General features: G+C 33.3%; 3 protein-coding genes across 10 annotated transcripts; 2 read left to right on the top strand and 1 right to left on the bottom strand.

Annotated features, from left to right (window-relative positions):
• Positions 1 to 240: 240 nt before the first annotated feature.
• On the top strand, positions 241 to 14,607 carry LOC124300061 (uncharacterized). 4 transcript variants are annotated; one of them, XR_006907139.1, is made up of 11 exons: positions 241 to 372; positions 653 to 1,205; positions 1,464 to 1,686; positions 2,117 to 2,313; positions 2,416 to 2,553; positions 2,748 to 6,296; positions 6,395 to 6,651; positions 6,754 to 6,997; positions 7,105 to 7,231; positions 13,502 to 13,689; positions 13,897 to 14,607. XR_006907139.1 is itself a non-coding variant. In XM_046753700.1 (10 exons), exons 1-10 carry the CDS (start codon positions 248 to 250, stop codon positions 7,177 to 7,179), a joined length of 5,286 nt encoding a protein of 1,761 aa, XP_046609656.1. In that variant the 5' UTR covers positions 241 to 247; the 3' UTR covers positions 7,180 to 8,355. The 4 variants fall into 4 exon arrangements, 2 of the variants coding, with proteins under 2 accessions (XP_046609656.1, XP_046609655.1); XR_006907140.1 differs by lacking the exon at positions 13,502 to 13,689; XM_046753700.1 differs by lacking the exons at positions 13,502 to 13,689; positions 13,897 to 14,607 and having other exon boundaries at positions 6,395 to 6,456; positions 6,532 to 6,651; positions 7,105 to 8,355.
• LOC124300067 (phosphoglucomutase-2) lies at positions 7,901 to 16,344 on the bottom strand. 2 transcript variants are annotated; one of them, XM_046753716.1, is made up of 10 exons: positions 16,206 to 16,344; positions 14,768 to 14,885; positions 14,432 to 14,688; positions 13,796 to 14,258; positions 13,486 to 13,673; positions 12,646 to 12,823; positions 12,347 to 12,570; positions 11,878 to 11,983; positions 9,231 to 9,457; positions 7,901 to 8,616 (listed from the first exon to the last, which is right to left on the bottom strand). In XM_046753716.1, the coding sequence occupies exons 2-10, from the start codon at positions 14,843 to 14,845 to the stop codon at positions 8,514 to 8,516; spliced, it is 1,824 nt and encodes a 607-aa protein (XP_046609672.1). In that variant the 5' UTR covers positions 14,846 to 14,885; positions 16,206 to 16,344; the 3' UTR covers positions 7,901 to 8,513. The 2 variants fall into 2 exon arrangements, with proteins under 2 accessions (XP_046609672.1, XP_046609670.1); XM_046753714.1 differs by lacking the exon at positions 16,206 to 16,344 and adding an exon at positions 15,740 to 15,859.
• LOC124300071 (START domain-containing protein 10-like) lies at positions 15,828 to 23,382 on the top strand. 4 transcript variants are annotated; one of them, XM_046753726.1, is made up of 7 exons: positions 15,828 to 15,935; positions 19,092 to 19,270; positions 19,423 to 19,570; positions 19,757 to 19,909; positions 20,172 to 20,296; positions 20,405 to 20,527; positions 20,807 to 23,382. In XM_046753726.1, exons 2-7 carry the CDS (start codon positions 19,115 to 19,117, stop codon positions 20,909 to 20,911), a joined length of 810 nt encoding a protein of 269 aa, XP_046609682.1. In that variant the 5' UTR covers positions 15,828 to 15,935; positions 19,092 to 19,114; the 3' UTR covers positions 20,912 to 23,382. The 4 variants fall into 4 exon arrangements, with proteins under 4 accessions (XP_046609682.1, XP_046609679.1, XP_046609678.1 ...); XM_046753723.1 differs by lacking the exon at positions 15,828 to 15,935 and adding an exon at positions 16,461 to 16,599; XM_046753722.1 differs by lacking the exon at positions 15,828 to 15,935 and adding an exon at positions 16,465 to 16,603.
• The last annotated feature ends 226 nt before the right edge of the window (positions 23,383 to 23,608 follow it).

Raw genomic sequence — 23,608 nt, 5'->3', positions numbered from 1 at the left:
ACAATGAGTTTTTCATTTCCACAGGTATACTCCTCTTTTTCATGGCATCTTTCAATCGTTTGAGCTCAAGAGCGCATTGAGGAGAGAGATACTAAGTGAAACTACTGAAGAAGAAAGACACAGAAATAATTTAATGCTCAGTACATTCTATAACATAATGGATGATAGAGCAAAGGCCGAAAAACAGAAATCTGCAGAGCCCAGTATTTAGAGCTATGCAATATATTGTACATCAAGAAACGTAAGAATGGAAAATCGGGAGCATGATGATCCCTCTCAATTGAGGGAATTAGATTGTAGAAGAAAAATAAACCCTAGAAATTTATCACTTAGAAACAAAAAATTGTCGATAAAAAAGCAAGATGACGAAAGGTAGGATCCTGTTGATTTGATTATGTAGTCAATAAAAGTCTCGTCCAACATCTGACTGTTTTAATATACCTTATCGTACAATGTAAGAACCCTTATGTTGTCTTTTGTAATAAAAAGAAATTCTTATCAAACTTCTGCGCTATGTGATTTTTTTGACCTTGTAATATTTTAGGATCTCTGAGTCAGATTTTGAACGGCAGACGCTCGAAATTTGCCAGATACAAAATTCATTAGAATTAAATCTGGTAATAGGATATAAAATATGATTATTTCTTTTTAGATTGGCCCAAGAATCTGATCGGTCTGCCGGTCATTCAAAAGCTATTGAAACATTTTTGCATTCAGAGAATTCTACAAGTACCTCTAGTTGTGGAATGTTCAGTGACATTACGTCGCTAGATAAAGATGATAGCTTGGCTGATTTTCGATCCCCAGTAAAAGAGACGGACTTGAACGAATCTTTAGCGGATTTCAAAGTTTCGTTACGAAACAAGCGATTAACTCATAAAGAGAACAAACCTGTTCTTAAGAAAAAGCAGAAAAAAAATCGAGATGCTCTGTCAAATGTAAATCAACCATCGATAGAATCATCTTTTTTCAAACCACAAACAATGGTGAAAACTGGTTTTCCATGCCCATTGTGTTTCAAATCGTTTAAAGATACAACAACTAAAAATAGTCATATGAAAAGTTGCGCTACTAAGAATAAAGTATCAACCAAAACACTTTTGGATGCCGTCGAATTGCAGGCAAAACAAGCTAATGAGAGAAAAGCATTGGGCCTCCTCGAAGCTCCTCCAATACAGCCGAAGAAAACCGTATCGCGTAAATTGGTATGCAATTTTATACTATGTTTTCTAATGGATCATGCAATTTTGAAAACTAACGTAATGTTAATAGCTTATTTATTACCCATGCATTTATTGTAAGGTACGTAAAGGATTTTGATGAACTAAAAACTCTCCAGAGAAATTAGTGATGTACAGAGAAAGTATCGGTACGATTTGAATATGTAAAGCTTTGTAAAATCATTATTTGATGGTTTAGGATATAATTATAAATATGAATGAAGAAGCAAAATAATGTTACAGATCTCAGACAAAGATCCGCAACTACAAATAGCTTTGGCTCTCTCAATGTCACTCCATGAAGCACAATTGATGGAGGAAATCGAAGATGCACACTTACTAGTAGGTGAACCCTGTCCTTCAAGTTATGGAGAGATGACGGAAGAGCGTAGAAAAACACTGCAGAATTTTGGATTCACAACAAACAAGCCTGCAACAGTATCTACCAGTAACAAATCCAAAAAAAGTATGTTACCATCCCTTTAACACATTCTTTATGTGGATGCCCAGAAGTGATCTTAGTAGGAGGTTTTGAATGAACATTGTTATTAGTTTCATAAATTATCAATGCTCGATAAAATGAGGAATATTCAAGATTCGAAACTTGACATCATGAAACAAATGGAGATTCATTTAAATATCAGCCACACCTCCAATTGAACAACAGAATATGGTCTGAACTGAATAGTAATATCAATGTAATGCAGTATAAGTTCTAGCGTTGGCAATTGTAAGCACATGTAACCTTCGAGTTAGCCATTGGAAGGCATCACGCATCTACAGTCAATCGAACAAACAATGAACAATCATAAAAATATTGACGCTATGCATTTTTACTAACTGTACATGGAAGACTATAAATATATGTATGAGATTTGAATCTTATTTTTCATTAGGAAGACTGGCTGGTCCAACCCTTTTGCAAACCCGTACTAAGCAGGAAAGAGATCATATTTTATCAGTTCAAATCGCTGAAGTTTTAATGGGTGACAAAGCGATAACACAAGCTATGGTGGAGGAAGAGGGAGAAGTTACCAAACCAGAAGAGAATATCATTCTCAAAAGTCGCTTGCTTCAATCTTATGAACGTGTGGTAAGCATTGAATTTAGATCGTAGTTTGAATATTCATAAATTCTGGCCCTATGATTAATAAGTTGTTTTCTGATTATCAATTTTTTTCCTTGATTTCCACAGACAGACAGATTATGGGATAAAACTCAACAATGTCTCGGTAGTAAAGGTTCATATTTTTGTAATCAGTTGGAGCTTTTATTATGTAAAGTCACAGTTGAGTCTCAAACAAAATCGGGACAAGAAGAACCACCCAAAGAGGTAAAATATTTTTTAGAGTTATTCTTTAAACAGGAAATAACAATATACTTTTTCTCGTTTCTTTAGTATATTACTCACACACGACAGTTTACCTTTTCGTCTGTCATTAATTTACATCGTCATACAGTAATTGCAATAACGTCAAGTATTGATTAAAAAAAATTTCAAAATACAAATATTTTTGTGCTTCATAGGAACCTCTCGACCAAAGTGCGAAATACCTTCCAGGAACAATTGATGAAAATATCACAGCTCTTTCAGAAAGTTCCATCTCTTCTGAAGCTGAAAGTTTAACGGCTGATGATAATCCTGTAACAACATCAAAGAGTAGAATAGATGAAGAGTTCATTGGTCATTTGTCCAACGACTGGAGATTTTTACTGATTAATTCCTACATGAGTGACGTCTCAGTGATTGTAAAAGGAGATACAAAATTACCTGCCCATCGACTAGTATTATTTGTAAGATGTAGAGAAGTCTTGGATGATGCGATACCTAATGATCACATAATGGCCAGAATATACTGGCCAGAAATAGAAGTTTCTGTAGCAAGTGCATTTCTGGAATATATCTATTGCAGTGTTATAGTGGAATACGTGTCAGTGTTTGATGATCCTAATACCCTGTCAGAAGTAAGAGCACTTGCAAGAAAGTATAAATTGAAACAAATATTTGTTTACTTAAGGGATAAATCAAAAGAACTGAAATCAAATAAAGTTAATATGTTAACTCAACAACCACATTTAAAGATGAATTCTGAGCCAGACCTTACTGACATGCCTGATAGTAATTCTAGTTGTTCTGGAAAAGAAGAAGTGAGTATTTCTTCCAACCCACCAGACAGTGTGTGGAATAATCTGGAGAAAAATAAGCAAGACATTGAGTACGATAAATCTGATTGTAATAATGTTCAGGATGCGCATTTGGAATTGAAGATACAACAAAAACGAGAAATGTATTCCCATGTATCATTTAACAAAGACTCTTTCGGGGCACAATTTTTATCAACTTCAGCAAATACCAGAACTGCGTGTGAGAATTTATCAACCATACCGACAAGCCAAAAGAACTCCAAAAGTATTGAAACTGTCAACTTCAATACCACAAATGAAAAAAGTTTCGAGAGAATTACTTCAGCATTCAGCAAGACCAATTGTGATGTTCTACCTTGGACTGAAAGCTTGAAACTTCTTGACAAAAATTTTGAAGTAGATCGCAGCATATCCCCTGACATTTTTGATGATAGTGTAATTGAAAATCCCTCACATACTATTATGGCATTGGAGCAACAAGGATGTAATTTGAAACATACTACAAATGGTAGTGATTCAGACATTGAAGTTATATCTCCCTCCACCAAAACTTTGGAAACTAAAAATTCTAATTATGATATATTAACAGCTAATAAAACAGCAGATCTGACTCACCGGAGAAAGTGTGGAAAACCTGAAGTGAACTTTGAATTCGTATCTACTCGTAAGCGAAAAAGTTACAGACACCCTCTTTCTATAAATGATGCTGATCCGTATGTGGAAGTTGATGATATGAATTTTGACAAAAATAAGTCCAACATGTTTATAAAAAAAAAGGGCGATATTACAATAGCAATTGAACGAATCCAAAAGGTAAACTCTAAAGGCATTTCTGAATCGGATTCTGAATGCGAATCAGTTGCCATGTATCCTAGCAAAAAGCGTAAAAATCCGTTTCGTATTAAAAGGTCCGATGTTTCGCCTAAAATTGAAAAAAATTTGCAAGATACTACACAACTTGACTTAGATTATAAAGTTCCATCAAAGAAAAGAACAGCTCTGAGCATTTTTGAAGCGAAGATAGAGTCAGAAGCTATTAAGAATCCTGCGATATTTAATTTACCTACCCATAAAATTATATCAGACGTATGCTTAAAAAATATGGGATCATCTCACATCTCAAAACCTGAAGTCAGCTGTGATGAATTAACAGACTCGAAAGTCCATGAAGAAGATAATGATGAAGATACTGAGAATGAAATAGAACCATCCCAAAAACGAGTCGCTAAACTGGATGACACTGTTAATGCCATTTTTGATCTAACGCAGGAATCTTCCAGAGAAAGTAAACTTAACAGTGATGAAGAAACCAATAACACTGATACCGAAGACAAGGATTTATCCATGTTCACAAAATATAAGAGAAAACACAGCCACAACAGTATAGATAAATATCGGTGTGCCCTTAAAAATAATAACTCGCGGATCTCCATATCGAGTTCTAAAGTTACAAATGAACGCTTATCATCTGAAGATTATCAGAGCTCTGGTGATGAACTATGGAACACACATGATGCAGCGAATTGTAATAGTTACTCGTCAAAGTATGAGTACACAGACCCAAATCAGAGCACATCTAATATACAGAGGGAATTATCAGGCAGATTGCCAATGGGTAGAAAAAATGTTGAAAAATCACCAGAAATTTTGAGTTCTACTGACTCGGATACTGGGGAACAGAACGTTTTGAAATTTGATGATGCTGAACCCTCAGATTTGGAAATAGATCTATCTGATTTATCTAGCACTAAATCTTTGAACATCTCAACGAAAAGTAGAAAAAATGGTAAATATTACAGAATGTCTTTATCAAAAACCAAATCGAATAATGAAATGTCGGATGATGAACGAATGGACAAGAATACGGTCAAAGAAATTCAGAGTTTCATTGACTTAAAACTGGAGGATACAATCTTAGAAAATGATGATGGCAAAACCAAAAAACGTAACATATCCGATGAAGACACTGATGCCGAGTGTTGGATTGAGTCTGTACTTCCTAGACAGGCTGAAAAAGTTGAATCGTCCGAATTAGGTAAACCAAAAAAATCTGATATTTACAGTGAAGAGACTGACCCAGGGGATATGGAAGAGAAGAATGATGACGAAATTGAAAAAATACCGGATTTACAACATCTTGACGAAAATAGCTTTGACATATCTTCTCCTGACTGTGAAATTTCTGGAGTAATATCATCCGCTTCAATGGACCTTAATCTCGTTAATATAGTTAGCAATAACGTTGACAGTTTACTTGAAAAATGCAGCAGGAGTAATCATACTTCACCCAAATCGCCTGTGAATTTAGCCACACCATCTAGAGCAGATCCTTCAGATTCATTTATATCGACTCCTATTTCTCGAACATATAGAACTGTATTCGATGATGTTTTCTCACATGACAGAATAAGCGACGCAGATTTCAATGAAGCAGAATTTTCTGTTAAACAGAATTCTTCGAAAATCAACGCAGTAAATACCAAAAAGAGAGGAGATGCAAGCAATCAGAGCACAGTAAGAAAATATCATATCTTGGACAGTGATTTGAGTGACAATGAAAATTCTAACATCCATAAAATGAGTAAAACTCCATCTAATTTTTCGATGAAAAGATCAAAAGTCAGGACTTCCAAACATTCAACAAGCCACTCAAGGAGTGGAAGCATATCACCAATAAATATTCCAAAACGTTCTCTCGTTAGTTTGCAAAAGAGATCAATATCGGAAAATATTATCAAAACAAAGGAATCAAATTCGTCTAATTTAATGAATGATTCATTTGACTGTGAATTGGCAAAGGTGAGGACGCCACCAGTGCAACATCAGGATATCAGCAAAGGTGAAAATGAAACGACACTAGTACAAGAAGTACCTACCGAAAATGTCACACCACTGGCTAATTATAGTGCAATGAAGACACCCGAACTGAGGGTAAGTTGTTTCATTTCTTAGTCAAAACACGTTGTTTCATTTAACTTTCTTTCCAACAAGAATGTTTTCGTAACAGTGTTTTTATTACTTTTTAACAGAAAGAGTTGAACAAATACGGATTGAAGGCACAAAAACGTCACAGAGCTAAACAACTTCTCAGGTACATTTATAACGAATTACACCCATTGGTGCCTGTGGCTGATGACAATGTGACTTCATATTCTAACTTATACAGTAGCAATAATGAATGCCCCGCTCCTAAAAGACTGAACAGGAGTAACAGTATTGAAGATCTGAATGGCAAAAACACTGCTAATGTTGAGTCCGACTCTGAAGCATTGGTTTTTGATGCCAGGTAAATAGAAATATCAATAGAAATCAACTAATGATATTAAGTGTAAAAATGCATGGATTCTTTGCATGTTATGCCTACTAAAAAATTTTCGTTGATTTGAAGAACTGTAGGGGAAGCCTCCGACGACTACGAAGGAGCAGACTATAATGATTCTTACACTCTCAGCCAGTCTGATAACTCGGACAGTTTGGAGGGTTTTTTCCGGAAATTAATACAGGTGGATAAAGTACTACACAACAAAATTTTGGCCTATGAACCATTAATATTAGAGGATCTGCATGCAACATTAAAAGCTCAAGGGTTAAAATGCAATCTCAATGCTTTGATGGATTTGTTAGATGAGCAGGTGAGCCCGAATTTTATATGGTTTTGCACCAAAAATGAAATTTACTCCGTAAATTTTCAGAACAACAAAAAGAAATTATTTTAAATGTTCTTTAATTTTTCTCACAGTGCATCACATTCCGCACATTGGCCAATTCAAAGAAGAGTAGAACTAAACGGAAAATCAGCCCAAAAAAAAACTGATGTATCTAATGAGTCAAAAAGAACTCAAGAACTTACCAAAAGGTCGTTGAAAGTAAGAATATTTTAAATACAAGTTAACCAATTGTTATTAGATACATATTCCTACATGTATATGCATAGTTATGATGCACGGAAATGACATGTTATATACTTGAATTTATTTTTCTGTACTGACGACATGGTAAATCGGAAAAAGAGCTTGATCGTTTCCTTATATCTGGCTACTCTTGTCAGCATTCGACTCAAATTAAGCGTCAAATTTTTGTTTTTGATTATAATATCCTGAAAGTATATCAGAAAAATTATTTCTCGCTGTAAAACATTTATGTCAAATCTCATTTATTGGGACTGAAGAATAATATAATGCAACAATATAGGTAATTAGGTCATGTTGATATCTAGAACGACAGCACATTAAATGTCTATTATGTCTGACAAGTTATATTTCTTGATATCGTTATTATCTTGCCCTGGAGTCTGATCATAATTATCACTGCATGGCAACTGACCCAGTTGCTGAATTTAATGAGATACATTTATCGAATGAAGAATATATTATCTACGAAATAAAGTCTTAATTGTCATTACTGCAATGTTTGAGAATTTCCGTTTTATGTATCGGTTATACCGGCTGTGATAGGTACAATACACAGGTATCAATTAGCAAGACATAGGGATAAGAATATGATTATCGTTGCATCATAAATTAATAATTCACTGCTAAGATTAATTTGTTTATTGTAGAAAGTAGAACATTCGGTTTAACCTAAATCCAACAAACGTTAATCATTATGAAAATCACAAGACCCTTTTGGACAAATCGTTCCAGTCAACTACAATTAATTGTAATAAATCACTAGTTATTATATTGTGATACAAATACGGAAAAATAAGAAACAATATATTTTCTTTTATTAACACAGAATATGGAGGTATAATAAAAAATCTTGCCCTTCTATCACTGGAATATAAAAAACGAACATTTAATGAAATATTAACGTATATGTTTTTTTAATTTATTCATTTCAATATGACTGATAAGTGAATACTTTTTTATTTTTCGTGATGAACTAGAAATTCGATTGTCTTCAACAAAAATTTCCAAAAACAATAGAACTAGAAGTTATTTCAATTCAATTATTGTCTGTAACTAGCAATATTTTGAGAAAATATGAATGTTATGAAAAAATCTAATGGGTTATTTCAAATATCCACTGGTTGTGTTAAATAGGTTTGTGACTAGAACTAAACTATTCCTTTGACAACGTTCATGAAATCATTTAAATTAACTTCATTCTTCATACCATATCATAATTAAATAGATAGTAATCAAGTCACGAACTTCTCGAAATAAGCGCATTCAATTCTGGTTGTAAAAACTCAAGCACAATAGCAGCCACCATTTCGTTAAGTACATCCTTCAGCTCTGTAAGGTCCCTAGAAAAAGGAATTGGCACAGTTAGTCATGCCATTATCAATATTGCATTGTATATACGTTATAAAATATCACACAGATTACAAGTTAGACATTCGTTTTTGAACTTCCTGCTTGTGTTCTACTCTGATCGTACTCATTTGTGATTGGTACGATATTTTTCATATAAAGTTAGATGGCCGCAAGCTGCTTTGCTTGGGCATCTCAAGCCTAATGAAAAATTTAATCAAAGCATGGATAAAATATGGCCCGTTCGATCAGAGATAAGATAATTCTAATGAGAATGTCTAAAATATTGATTATCACATGATAGCTGAGCTGTTTAACAATCATAACAATTTGCCATCGTTATTGATCATTGATGATAAGACATTTACGAAGTGTAGATGAAATTCGTGCGAAATTTTTTAAGGGCTAACAACAATTTTGTATCATGTAAATTGCCTTACGTTATTGCGTGAAATTTATAAAAAAAATTTGATAATGCATGTACGTTTTTTTAGACATTCGAAATAATGCTTGTTTAATAATAATATGATCACAAGACAATGATTCTTTTCATCAGGACAGTGAATTTATACAAAATTTTGTTAGTTATGCAAGTTGAAGTACTCACTGCTTATTTGGCGAGGCGCACAACTCTGTGTAATATTTGATTTTGGGTTCAGTACCACTGGTACGCAACGTAAGTACAAGCCCATTCTCAAATGTGAATGTGACCATTTGGCTGGACTTTGAAACTGGCAGAATTGCTTTGTTGTCGGGCTGTGTATTATCATATCCTGTCGTAAGATCGCGAATGCCAATTATGGGATATTTGCCTCCAAGGATGCTGCTTGGATACTGTAAAGCATAAACGGTGGATTCATAGCATTAAAATTGTTTTCTAATAAAACTTTATAAACTACATAGGAAAAATTCGTGAGACTATTTGCTCATCACTTTTGGTATGAGATACTGTCTACTGTATTTTAAAGAAAAATGGGAGGACTGTATTGCATTCCAGAAATTTTAGTTTTTATAAAATAAGAATCAGAATCAGAAAAGGGTTAAAAAATTATGAGTAGAATGCTGCCAAATACATTTACATGCAATTGGTAAAGTAAAACAATTATATGTAATGGTAAATTTACTGCTACATCTTTTACTTTTTTCCACAAGTTTATTTAGCATCCATCAGGGAACTTGGAGAAAATCACAGCATAAACCAATTTTTCCGGAAAAATGGATGCTTAGTAATTCTGTGCAAACTTCCTGTCGAACTCGTCTTCATTGAAAATTATTAACATTTTGAACCTTGCATTTCTTTATTGCAGTAGTCTTAGTACATATTACGGAATGTAATAATTCTGAGTCATTTACACACATCATAAACTTATGGCTCAAACTTTTTGTAATAAAACATAAAAGGAAAGAACAAATATTTATGTTGAACAAATATGTAAATGAAAAGTTACCGGTGAAGAAATCAACAATGTCCTCACTTACGATACACCCACTTCCGATGTCTCCTCGAAGAAAGGTGTAAGAAAATATAAGGACTGCACTACAGGAATGGCTAATATTCCCAAAAGAAGGAATGGAATGAGCGTCAGCGACGTGAGGAACATGTCCGTCAATTTATTCAACCACACTGTGTTGTTTGACATTTTGATTATTATTTTATGACTTTCAGGAACGTTGATAGTTCAACTGTGAAAGATGTTCACGTTTTCTGCTCGTTTTAATTTTATCTCTACTTTGCTGACCAACTCCTATATGTATATATAGATAAGGTCATCACACAAATGTTAGTACTCAAGAGTTAACAGCACACGATAATAAAACACTGGAAAAAGTGAATCGAAATGGAAAAAACAGTACCAAAAATGTAACAAAGTGAAGAAAATCAATGGAGACCAATCATAAAAATCAGTATTTAAACACTAAAAAAGAAATCGCAAACTTCCCGTCTGATATTAATATTGCAGCAAGCGACACGAAGTGTTTCAGAAAATGCAATTTGAACTGTAAATAAAGTGAAGTAAGTCATGTTCATTATTAGTAAAAACTCACATACATAAACATGCAACTTCAATACATCAATTTCAAAATATTATTTTTATAGTTAATAAATGACTTTTGAACAACATTGTCAATTGTATTTTCAAGCAATAAACGAGGCTAAAAAGTTGAGATCAAGTGATATCTAATATTTGAAGAGATATTTTTGTTTGTTCTCAATCCAGTCACGACAGCCTTGCAGTTGAAACTGACTATTACTTCCATTCCAATTGGATAAAATATTTTCCATACAAGCGTTGTCATCAATTAAAATGGTAGAAATATTTTTATTGGCTAACTTGGCACCGCATGGGTGCCGATTGGATAATCTTACTTTTGTAATGAAGATAAGTATTTACGTTCTGAAAGATACCTCCATACGTATTTAACTATGTGTCAGTAATGATAAGGTATCTTTTTCTCTATATGTACACATTGAGTACTATTCCTATCATTTCAAATATATGAACTACCTTCCATCACGTTCTTTGAAGTTCTTGCGTTATTGTAATGAATTGGAAACTCGTTTACCTTGAGAATAAATTATGTGTTTATTACGTAAACCGTTAAGTTGACTTGGAGGTTCACATAAACACATGACAAAGCTAAAATTTTACAAGATTCTACAACTCGGGATTAGAAATATTGAAGAAGTTAAATTAACTAATATATATTACTCATGTATTTAAATTTTTTTTACTAATCTATGAATTATTCTCAAGCACAACCTATGTGTTTCATGTTGGAATATAATGAAATCAAAGTTAACTGATATGTAGAATTTAGATTTTCTCCCACGATGTTATACAACTTGTATAAACAGAATATTCAAATACAGGAGAGAAAAAAAACAATAGCTTATTAGGAAAGTAAATAAATTTCATGATTCATTCCCTATTTGGGTAAAGGTCGTTCCTCAAGATTAATTTACATGAAAGTAGTCTTCGCAGCGCTAAAAAAATGATAACTTCAATACCGTTAGAGAAATTAGTGAGGCCAGGGTAGGAAACATGTTAGAGTAGCATGTAACATGCACACTTTGTTTAGCAGGACTTCGAGTGGATGCACGTAATAGAAGTCATCAATTCCACGAAATTTTACGAGGGAAAATAGACCATGTGTTTCTTGTGGTAATTTAATTGAATTATGTGCAAACTGGTCAAGTTTCACATTACGCTGATTAGTCTTAATGAAAGAAGTAACAAGGTAAAGGTACTCACCGTATTTGGTTTTCCGTTGAAGTTTCTTAGTCTTTCAAAAATACTTTTGATCACCAGTTGCTCATGACAGATGTAGTAGGAATTATCACTAATATGATGACCATACCTGCATTTAGAATTACATACCTTGAGTAAGATTCTGACTATAGAGTTTGCGTTGCACAAATTTTCTAGTCAGGTTGTGTGATACAAGTGTGTGTATAACTTGCGAGCATATACAAAAATATTATTAATTGCACGTTTGTGCACAGGTGGGAATATTTGCACGTGCAAGAATGTTCGAGTCGATTCATGCTATTATAAAGTAAGTGACGGAAATGAATGCCCAGTTATCGCTGTTTTAAAGAGCTGCATTCAAAAAGTTAATGTACTTTATTTTTAACATGAACCTTAAATTTCTTCAACAACTTTGCAGTAGCAATTGGTCTTGACGATATTACACACCATAAAGTAGACAAAAAATACTCACTCTGCATAAATCTCGTCTAGCTTTCCAGCAAGCGATATCCCCATAGTTTCTAAATATGATGCCATTTCAGCGACGCGGACACCCGCACTGATACCATCTTTATCTATTACAGTGGAGCTGCACATGAATCCAATAGCTTCTTCAAAAGCAAATAATACGGTTTTCTTTTGACGTAACAGCTCTGTTACTCGGTTACCCATCCACTTGAAGCCTGTTAATGTTTCCTAAGAACAAATTAGTAGAATTGTTAGTCCGAGCCGTTGTTATGATTCATTATCAAATTAGGTAGGTGTGCTTACTTCGAATGTGAAACCTTCTTTGTTGGCCATAGATCGCAGTATTTTACTCGAAACTGTAGATGCTAACATGAACACGTCACTTAAATTCGCATCCGGGTATCGCACTTGGTGGTGATGTAGCATCCACCAGCCTAATAAGGCTCCTAATTCATTGCCAGTGAAAACTCGCCATTCGCCTCTGAAAATTTGTAAAATAAGTACATCAGTGAAAAAAAATATTTTTCTGTGCTCATAGAAAATCGTTAATAAAAGAAAGTTAATGGCTATGCTCTGTGTGTATGAACTAAAATAAGTTGTCAATGTTTTCGGTCATTTCGATGGTAAAAAATTGGCGCTGACGCCAAATGATACATTTCGACACATTATTATTGATGGAGCAATTAATCATTTACTAATGCATTGATGTTAATATGTGTTGTTGAAAATTCAATTTTGGACAACATCAATTGTGATAATCAAACACAATCAAAATCAAAGGCTATTCCTACATGTAAACTGCATGGTTCGTCAGAAAATTAAAAAATTTCATAACATAATTCTAGAGTGATGGTATTTGGAAACGAGTGAACAATAAAAAAAATGGTATTCTGTACACCTTGTTTCATACACTATCATGAAAATTGTTCATAAGAACAGTATTCAGAGTCCATTACATGCTTCTTGACAATGAAAATGGACTAAATCCTAAATGTTGGTGGATTAGTTCTAATGCATGTCGTTATATGACATTTGTGTAAAAATTTTCGAGGGTGTGAGTTAATTATCGTATCCTTCTTGAAACGCATGAGTCGTTTGAAAACATTTTTCTTAACAGATTATATACCCCCTTCAATAACGTACTTCTGATTTTTTTCAGCACAAGCAAGTCTGTCTGCATCTGGATCATTGGCTAAAATTATTCCAGAAGCATTTTGATTAGCAGTCCTCATACTCAGATCTAACGCACTTTTACCCTCTTCTGGATTTGGAAATTTAACAGTTGGAAAGTCTGGGTCGGGATCCTTTTGCTCCTCGACCACAATGAATGGCTGAAAAATATGAGATGTAGTAATATGGAGCGTGAGACAGAAACATGTTTTCAATTATTTTAAATTAGAATAGAGTTCCAGACTATTTTCCCGTCACATGGATACTTTGAGCTAAAAATTACCTTGAAGTTAGCTGCATCAAATGCTTTGACCATGTAATCATATCCCACGCCATGCATAGCTGTATATGTAAACTTTAGAACTGTATTTTTGTTTGTTTCAGGATACAAAACCATATCTTTAAGGGTTTTAAAATAAGTTTGCATAACATCCTCAAGTGGATCACTGAATAGCTGATGGCTATTAATTCCTGAAGTGTTAAACGACGATTCCAATGGTTCTAAATTAGCCAAGATGGATTTCTGAATTCCTTTATCATGGGGTGAAATAATTTGAGCACCGTTATCCCAGTAAACTTTATAGCCATTATCTTCCTTTGGGTTGTGCGACGCTGTGACCATTATACCTGCTGCACATTTATACTTCAATACTCCATAGGGGACGAAAGGTGTTGGGCAAACCTTTGAATACATGTAAACTCTTACACCATTGTTCACAAGAATAGCGGCAGTCAGCTCTGCAAATCTGTAAACAATTTCTTTTAAATTAGCGAGATTTGTTCACACATCATGAATTAAAAAAATTTCTAGGACTTCTATCCCAACTACTATTGTGTGCACATTTTTTCTGAATCATAGCAATTGGGCCTACAACTTTATGAATTTCACTTGAATAAGAAATGAACGATAGAGTAACACCTTTTACTATGATGTCTACCGTCATATCCGAGCACCACTCCTTTTGTCTTAGCATCAGAAATCGTGGATAGTAAATATTTGACAAATCCTTGTCCAGTTTGTACAATTACTAAATCGTTTAGTTGACTGTATCCTGGACCCATACGACCACGCAGTCCAGCAGTACCAAATTCCAATCGCGTAAGAAAAAGTTTAGACAGAGTCGATACATCTCCTTCATTGATGTAATTCTGAATCTCATTTTCTGCTGCTGAATCCTTGGAAATAAAATTTAGATTAAAAAATATTAATCTTTACGCGAAATTTTTTTTTTTTTATTACAGAATTGGTTCATACATTATTCCAAGACAGCCATTCCTTTATCTTTTCATCTAGGATCGTGTTTCCAGTATTTACAGAATCCTTTGGAGCCATAATCGGATTGTAAATAAAATTTTATGATGCAACAATGGGACTGGAATTATAGAGGAAAGAACAGATTAATGCACAGCATTTAATAATCTCTGTTACACTTGCATTGTCATTTTTTAGTGTATAATAATAGTAAAATAATCTTAGAAATAGAATGATTTAGAATATTTCTAAGATTATTTTATTATTATTATACACTAAAAAATGACAATATATATATATATATATTACGTACAAATATGTGTTTCTAGTCAAGGTAATTAATTATGGCCATTGCAATTCGTGATGTTGTGAATGAGATTACCAAATTTGCTAAACAATGGTTACTAAGGTATAATTCGAATTATCCTTTTGTACCATGATTAATATCAAAATATGGTGCAGTGATCATAGATTGATTAATATTATGCACAAGATACTTAGATATTCACAAAAATATTTTTAAAAATGTTTTTACGTCAATATATAAAAAACTGTTTAGGTGAAAATAATTTTGCTATCCATGTTTTGTTACATATAAAATATAAATTGCAAAAATAAGTTTGTTGAAGTGTAAATTGTAGTAATTTGACAAAACACGAGTTATGCCCTTTACGATTTAAAAATACACGGCACAACACGGATTTTTTGATAATGTCTTCATCGATAATCTAATCTTAATCATTCCAGTCAGAGATAAGAAAAATCGATGTCATCATATTGTGTGTAAACTATGTCAAAGAATGATCCGTAATTGCGAATTAGATGTAAGTGTTAACTTAAATCCTATCATTTTTTAGAGAAATTAACGATTTCGAGTTGCGCACTGTTGTAAAGCAAGCACAGAAATGACGTAAATGATCGGCGATACTTATATTTCGGGAAGTTTCACGAGACAGAAGAGGGTAACAAACTCACAGCAGTTAATAGTTAAAAAAAATTCCCACGGTTTCTCGGTGACAGAGAGGAGTCCCAAGCCCTCGAGCAGAAAGTTTGCGGCAGTTTGCGGACGGCTGGCAGTCAGTTGGGATATGCCGTCTAGTCGCAGAAACGCGAAAAGTTCGTTGAATGTATATCAGTGGCCATGACCCTGTTATGCAATATCGTAGATAAGGTAATATCAATGTTTTTAAAACAGTTTCTTAGGCACATCGCCCCCCGGTCGGGCCAAGAATGCGTGTTTAAAATACAGTGACAACATAACCTCGTGCAAATACGATTTGACGCTAGGTCACTTACGGAAGAATCGGGCGATTCCTTGACTGGCAAGTGGCAAATCGATAGAGTAAATGAATTCGTGCGAAAATACCGTTAATATATATACTCGACTGAAAGTTTGAATTATGTTTTACGAATCAATAAAACGCCAGAACAGTTTACTCACGGGATGTGCGTATTGTAAGGTCGCGCAGGTTTCTCTCCTCGTCCTTCTGCGGAGTTTTTGCGAATTTCTTTTCTTTTCTTTTGCCCTCGACCGTACCAGTTCTATCCACTTTTTGGTCGCTCATGCGTCAATTTAATTTGCCCTTCGGTTTGTTGCAGTAACGTCACATAAATTCGCATTTGTTTTATTCGCATCTTGACGCAGATGTTATGTGTTCATAATCGCTATTTCCCCGCCTTCTCCCCGCCTGCTCACATACCTATGTCATAAAGTATATTAGCTTCGATATGTAGTTATCGTTTATCTAATCGCAAATTCACGAATATATCCTCACATGCGGAGTGAATAAAACGAACTTGTCGCCGTGACACTGAACAGGAGTATCAGCATAAGGGTAGGTAAGTAAATTACTTTCCATTTTTTTTTTTTTTTTTGTTTCTTTTTCCTGTACAAATAACTCCTCTACACCCCCAAACCGTTAATACTTTGCGGATTTTTTCTCTCTGTTGACTCTGACGATTGTTTGATTCTTGACATATCTATGTGTGTGCATAATTTGACAGAGTAGTTAAAGTTTTTATTATCTTACCACTAACATTTTTTTATAGATGAGATTGATGTACGTGAGCGTGTAGATGTGCTACAGATTCAATTTAGTTGGGTGACGGTCAGCGATGAAATGATGCAATTTTATCAATTAGTTATGTTTTTTCAAAACGTCGTTTCGGCAGGCCCCGCCTATCGTTAGATGTGTCTTCTCTATATACGAACATACCTACTAATTTAGTTATAGCGATCATAAAGAAAAACTGGGCTCGAATAATAAAACACATAGCCATTCCTAAGATGGAATTTGTGAAAACTGTTGAGATATGCGTGAACTCAACGTATTTTATACATAATAACAGTTTTTACAAACAAACCTATGGAGTAGCTATGGGGTCATCAATTAGTCCATGTCTAGCTCATTCAGTAATCGAAAAATTATAACAAACAGTCATCAGTGCGCTTCATTTGGAATTAATTTTTTATAAATGATACGTGTATGATATAATTACACATGTGCACAAAGATAATATCCAACAAAAGTTCACGTATGAAATAGAAGCAAACAATAGAATCAGCTTTTTTGATATCTGTATCATTGATTACGAAGGAATAGTGCTAACGGATTGGTATCATAAAGAAACATGGTCTGCCAGATACATAAACTATCAATTGCACCATTTGCTTCAATATAAAAAACGTGTAGCAATAGGCCTATTTGATAGAAGCATAACACTTGCTGATGCTCAATTCAGATAGAAAAATTTGAAATTAGTACGTGAAAATCTGAGGAAAAATGGTAATCCATCGAAACTGATTAGGCATTTACAAGAACAACGAAAATACAAACATTATAATAGCTGCATAGAAAACAATGTTGATAACATCGATACCAGCAAACAAAAATGTCTTAGATCAATCCCTTTTATTAACAGCCTGTCACAGAATATCAGAAAGACACTATTGAAAGAAAATATCAAAGTCTCATACAAAATTACCAATACATTGAATAATATATTTACATCTCTAAAATCAAAAACCGCTACACTGGAACAAACCAATATTGTTTATAAAATTGAATGTAAAGATTGCGATAAATGTTATATTGGCTAATCATCACAACATCTAAATAAACGTATTGCAAATCATAAGTATGATATAAAAACACGTGATCCGGATAGATCGGCTTTGGCCCAACACTCATTGGTTGAAGGGCACAGGTTTGACTTCGAAAACATAAAGATTATTGACAAGGAAACAAACTGGCATCAGAGGCTTATCAAAGACATGATTTATATTTATAAAAACAACACACTAAACAAAAAAACTGACATTCAAAATCTCAGTCACCTCTATTTAGCCATCATATAAATTCTCAATAGAAACTGTACTGACTGTTATGTAAACAATTGTATGACTTTCAAAGATAGTTGCTGAAATAAACATTGAGATAACAGTCCTGTGGTATAGGCAGGTGGGTAGTCATTTCCTTCTTGCACATCATGTAACAAACATGGCAAATGTTTAGGAATGTCGATATATGTAAGTTTAGAACAATTCAATTTTCACGTTAGTTTCAATAATAAAGTTAAACAATGTACATTAGTAAATTTGTAAGCACTAGAAATTCTCATGTAAAAATTGTGACTTATTTTACATTAAAGAAACCTGATGATGGTAGGTGGGGCCTGCCGAAATGTCGTTTTGAAAAAACATAACTGATTGCTAAAATTGTATCATTTCATCCCTGACCGTCACCCAACTAAATTGAATCTGTATAACATTTTTTCGTTGTCTTTCTAAGCAAACTTATTATTTGGTCGAAATATCTCCTTATAATGATCAATGTATCCGCAAATATATTATTTCACTTCGTTCATTTAGTTTGCTAGTTTGTTTTTTCTATCATTTTGTTTATAATTTACGATGGTAATGTATTAAAAATCTACTAATTTTTAGTTTAATTTAAAGCATTTAATGTACATTTGTATAGGAACATATTTAATTAAATTTATTGCTCTTCGTGTCGATGCAAGTTGACTCCAATTACACGTAATAAATATTCCAAAGCTACAGCAGGTGGTAGAACTTAGCGAATAATTGATGATGACGGTGTCGATAACGTTCTAATAAAACACGTACCACATAACTTGATCGTTGTAGGAGAATAATCTAATCAGTATGCCATTTGCTGTTGACTAAAAGCAAAAGAATGTTGGCCAGACGGCTTTTGGCTCTAGCCTAGATAGCTAGCTAGTGAGTTATTAAAATTTTGAAAAGCATAACTCAGAAAAATATATAGCATCTCACTAGTTAATAATTTGGCGTGATTTTCTCTAGTTTATGCCCAGAAACCAATTATAATGGACGTGGGAGTTGTCAGGATAGCGGAGGACAAAGACTTTGAGAAGCTAAAGCAGCTGTACGATGATAACAATGAGTGGAGGCTGGATTACAACAAACCTGATCTTTCGGTCTGGACTAAAACTGTGACTGGGACGAGCTTCAGGATGGTTAAAGTGAGTCTTGATTCATCCTAATCCATGTTGTTGTTTATGGGGTTCAAAAAACACGGACTGAACATGTTTGTAGTTACAATTAAAAAAAATATACTGCAAATTCGAGTATGGAAATTGCCATTTGAGAAATGTATTTTTTGGTGCGTTCATAGATTAAGACAAGATTTCCTGATGTTTTACCAGAAACTTTATACGACGTCCTCCATGATCCTGAATATAGAAAAGTTTGGGATACACACATGATTGAGTCCAAGGACATTGGCTTTTTCAATCCCAACAATGACATCGGGTACTATTCAAGTGAGTAGCCTCGAGAATATTCGTGGAGTTTGGAAATGTTATTCAGCAACTTATGTTTATTATTATCTACACAATACTTGTAATAACATTCAATGTTCAGGTATTACCGAAGAAAACAAATGTCATCCATCGAGAATAGAATATAGTTTTATAATTTATCGTTGCTAAAAATACTTCACTTTTCAGTGGCATGTCCGTCCCCTTTGAAGAATAGAGACTTTGTTTTGCATCGTTCATGGTTGGATATTGGGCACGAACAGCTTATCATCAATCATTCTGTCTTTCACAAAGACCATCCACCAAGGAAAAATTACGTGAGAGCTACGTCTTATCTCACAGGTACATGGCTGATATACTTCTAATTACGCTTGACTCTTTCTTTATCTATTGTATCTCAGTATCAGCATTTTCATATCACGCGTTCATTTTTAAATTTCAATGGTCAAAAAATATTGGATCCTGCGTGTTTGATTGAAAAAATTCTTGTTCATCCTGAAATTCTCAGTGAATTTTGTATCACTTAGCCATTGGATGCCTTGTTTTATACACACTTTACACATTTTCAACAATATCTAACGCGATGATGTAAATAATTCCTCAGGATACATAGTGAGGCAATCTCTTAATGGAGATGGTTGTGAGTTGGGATATGTATCACATACAGATCCACATGGAAAATTACCAGTATGGCTGGTAAATAAAGTGACACAAATATTTGCACCAAAGGTAAGAACTTGTTCAAATATTTCTTAATTTTCGAAAGGTAATTATTTTTCTCCGTAAATTTGAGCAACATTAGTTTGTGGCTTTACTCAAATTGGGTAAAATCGATAGATGGTGAAAAAATTACACAAAGCTGCCATCGGTTATCCGAGTTGGAAAAGTCTCCACAAGGTTGATCACAAGCCTTGGCATTTCCCAGAGCAAATCAGTGCACCTCGAATACGAATTGAAGACGTACGTAATATGCTTCTTATATCCCTGTGTTTCAAAGTCCGTCTGTCTAAATGTTGAATGAAACGATACTGAAAATACTGATCTTAGTATATTATAATAAATTTTCAAAATACATTCTTTGTTGATTTGTTTTGAAGCATATGCACCATATACAATTATCAACTATCTTCAGTGGTGTATTGGATATGGTGATTTGAAGATTAAATTTCATTGAAAAATGATTTGTATAATCAATATCGATGTGTTTCAATGAATTAAAAATTTTCATTTTCTTTGCAGTGTGTAAAATCAATCGAAGAGAGAAATTCCAAAAACAATTTTGTTGATGAATCAGAATTAAAGGAAGCGCCCAGTAAAGAAACTACAACTTTGGACAGTGATTAACGACTTGTCTTTTCGTTGTAGGATTTTTACATGTGATTAATGCTAGGGTCGTATAGTCTAGTTGTATAAGTGAAGTATTCATGTCCATAACCGGACATCATCAGGTTGAGTAATGGATTGGGGAAAATCGTGCGTAAAATTAATTTAGCTCTTAATGAAATAATATCTCTTAAGCCTTAAAAAATATAATCATACAGAATGTTATCAATGTTGATAATAACTCTTCTAAGTCCGTATTCAAGATTATTTAAGTTTTGATCATTAAGACATCTTAGCCCTGTTTACAAAAAAAAAAAAATTAAAATATGGAAGATAATGATAATGTAGTAATGATCATTCAGTCGTGCACATATTTTATATTTTGAAACCGGAGTGTAATTGTGTTGACTTGCTGTGACTCAATGATTAATCAATGCTTATGACAAGCTGTTTGACAGTCAAACCTGCAATCTCAGAAATCAAGTAAATGATTAAATACCATTTAATTTGGTCACATGTGATTGTAAGCATATTGGTATTACGCGATATGATAAAGAGTACTAGTGAGGTATGTATTATAATTGATACATTTACAACTCGGTTTTTTTCTCAATCGTACGTAAATAACCTAAATTTTGTAATTACTTCTAAATTCAATAGGTAGAGCTAAATATGTTCGGCACAATGTGGACATTTAAATATTATACACATATGAAAATATCATTTTACCCGCTACTACGTCCGTAAAATACAAAGATTCATATCATTTAACTACAGCCTTGTATTCAATAAATCACTATTAGCAACAGCGGAAACAAAAACCGTATTCCATAATAATCATCCTCCAAATAATATTCTCTGTGATTGCAAATGATGGCAGTCAGAACTGAAGTATTTTCTTTCGTACAGCACGAATACTATTATATCAATGATATATTATATATATTCTATAATATGCTTTGAAATATATTGCTCATTGTCCTAAGTTTTAACTATTCCTGAAGTAAATATTGGGGATCTGTGAAAAATACCGTTTCCTATGTTATAGGTACATAGGTATACTTATCAAAAAATGAAAACAAAAGAAATGTTTCGAAATACTATATTTTAACTCTATCGTCATTATACTGTATAGCATCTTATGTGATAAAACAAAAAAAAATGTATATACAAGTGTTGAAATTGAACTGAAAATGTGCCGAATACATGAGGAAAGGAACATAATGACTCAACAATGTAATATTTTTACTGTAAATTCAAACAGTAGAGTGTAATCAATGTTTGAGATTATCGTTTTTTTATTTCTTACGTTACACACACCTATGTATATTCGAATATTTACCATCTGTAAATAGTGATTCATGACTCCAGGTATTTGGCAAACTCAAATGCTTGAACAAGTTAATTCGTAACACTGATTCGATACCAACAGTGAAATATATTACCAGTTTGCATTTAAATATAACCAAAGATTAATAAGTGCATTATTGCTATGTCACATCTCAATGTTACATTCTAAATAATATTGCTAAAAATTTCTTGTTCTTCCGATCTAGTATACGTATATCTCTACTTTATTCTTACGATTAAATATTTAGCTTTATTTAAATTTAATGAGTGACTAAAAATTTTCTAACACTCATAGCTATTTTGAATACAAAAACTTTAACTTATTCATTGCACAAATTTGTAAATGTTACCAATTATCAGTTCGTTTTATGTCGTAATTATTACTTAGCTGACGTATACGGAAAACTAAATCATGCTTAGAAGGAAATCAATAGTGAGTGAATATCTCAGAATAGCTTACAAATTGCAAATAATTCCTTTTTCTCAAGCAGTATATAAAATGTTACCAGAAATTTGATAGTGGGTGTAATTAGTGATGTAGTCATTGAATCAATTGTAAATCAAACTTCATTCACATGCCTAAAAGTCTAATAGATTGTTGCATTTTTCTTCGCAAATTGACTACTTTAGTTTTAGCGAGTACCAAAAATTTAATTAAAAATCCACTGTTCTTTTTAGCACAAATTAATTGCTAGCTAATTGATTATAGTTAAATTAATGCGAAGTACTCGGTGGTCAAGACAAAACTAATCAATTCAATCACATTTTGGTCTCTTGGCATTTGAAATCATATATCAGCAGATGTGATTTCGGGTGCAGTATTCTATACTAACCATAGTAATGTGCGTTGCACTCTCCGACTTATCCTAGTCTGCAATGGTCAAAGAGAACGATAGTTTGCTAATAGATGTAAGTTGAATGAACTTTACAATTTTTGAAGACGTTTTTAATGCCATGTGCTGGAGATTTATAAAGATATAGTTGTGAAGCGGTTATTTAACCGTGTGATTGTGCGTTGGTTCGAAAGAAAAGTATGTTGTATAATATATTCTGTTGCTGCACTTTGTATATATATATATATGATACATAACATTATGTTTAATTTATTCGACGTTGATTGAATAAAGTTGTTAAAACTGCGACTTTGTGGATTTCATTTATCAAATGCGATTACTAATATATTTGATTAAGAATCTACCCCACAAGTACTAGGAATCGACGGTAAGATAGTGGTAACTTTTCTCGCTCAGTTTTTAAATATTATCAAAATTGTCGATGCTGCAATTTTCTCAGTAAATACCTGTAAGGTTCGATGTTTGTAAAAATTCGACATTTGTAGATACAGTGATGTAATTTTAATTACTTTTA

This window comes from Neodiprion virginianus, chromosome 3 (assembly GCF_021901495.1).
Source record: "Neodiprion virginianus isolate iyNeoVirg1 chromosome 3, iyNeoVirg1.1, whole genome shotgun sequence".
Lineage (NCBI taxonomy): Eukaryota > Metazoa > Arthropoda > Insecta > Hymenoptera > Diprionidae > Neodiprion > Neodiprion virginianus.
Note: the sequence above shows the minus strand (reverse complement) of the source record. Positions and strands in the feature narration are given on the sequence as shown.

Excerpts from the sequence above, each read along its gene's own strand:
- LOC124300061 (XM_046753699.1), top strand. The coding sequence starts at position 248 with ATGGAAAATCGGGAGCATGATGATCCCTCTCAATTGAGGGAATTAGAT. Across the intron at positions 2,554-2,747 it reads AAGAAGAACCACCCAAAGAG|GAACCTCTCGACCAAAGTGC; the intron begins GTAAAATATTTT and ends TGTGCTTCATAG. Across the intron at positions 6,998-7,104 it reads TGGATTTGTTAGATGAGCAG|TGCATCACATTCCGCACATT; the intron begins GTGAGCCCGAAT and ends TTTTTCTCACAG.
- LOC124300067 (XM_046753716.1), bottom strand. The coding sequence starts at position 14,845 with ATGGCTCCAAAGGATTCTGTAAATACTGGAAACACGATCCTAGATGAA. Across the intron at positions 14,259-14,431 it reads GGTAGACATCATAGTAAAAG|ATTTGCAGAGCTGACTGCCG; the intron begins GTGTTACTCTAT and ends AATTGTTTACAG. Across the intron at positions 9,458-11,877 it reads TCAACGGAAAACCAAATACG|TATCCAAGCAGCATCCTTGG; the intron begins GTGAGTACCTTT and ends TATGCTTTACAG.
- LOC124300071 (XM_046753726.1), top strand. The coding sequence starts at position 19,115 with ATGGACGTGGGAGTTGTCAGGATAGCGGAGGACAAAGACTTTGAGAAG. Across the intron at positions 19,271-19,422 it reads CGAGCTTCAGGATGGTTAAA|ATTAAGACAAGATTTCCTGA; the intron begins GTGAGTCTTGAT and ends GTGCGTTCATAG. Across the intron at positions 19,571-19,756 it reads TGACATCGGGTACTATTCAA|TGGCATGTCCGTCCCCTTTG; the intron begins GTGAGTAGCCTC and ends TTCACTTTTCAG.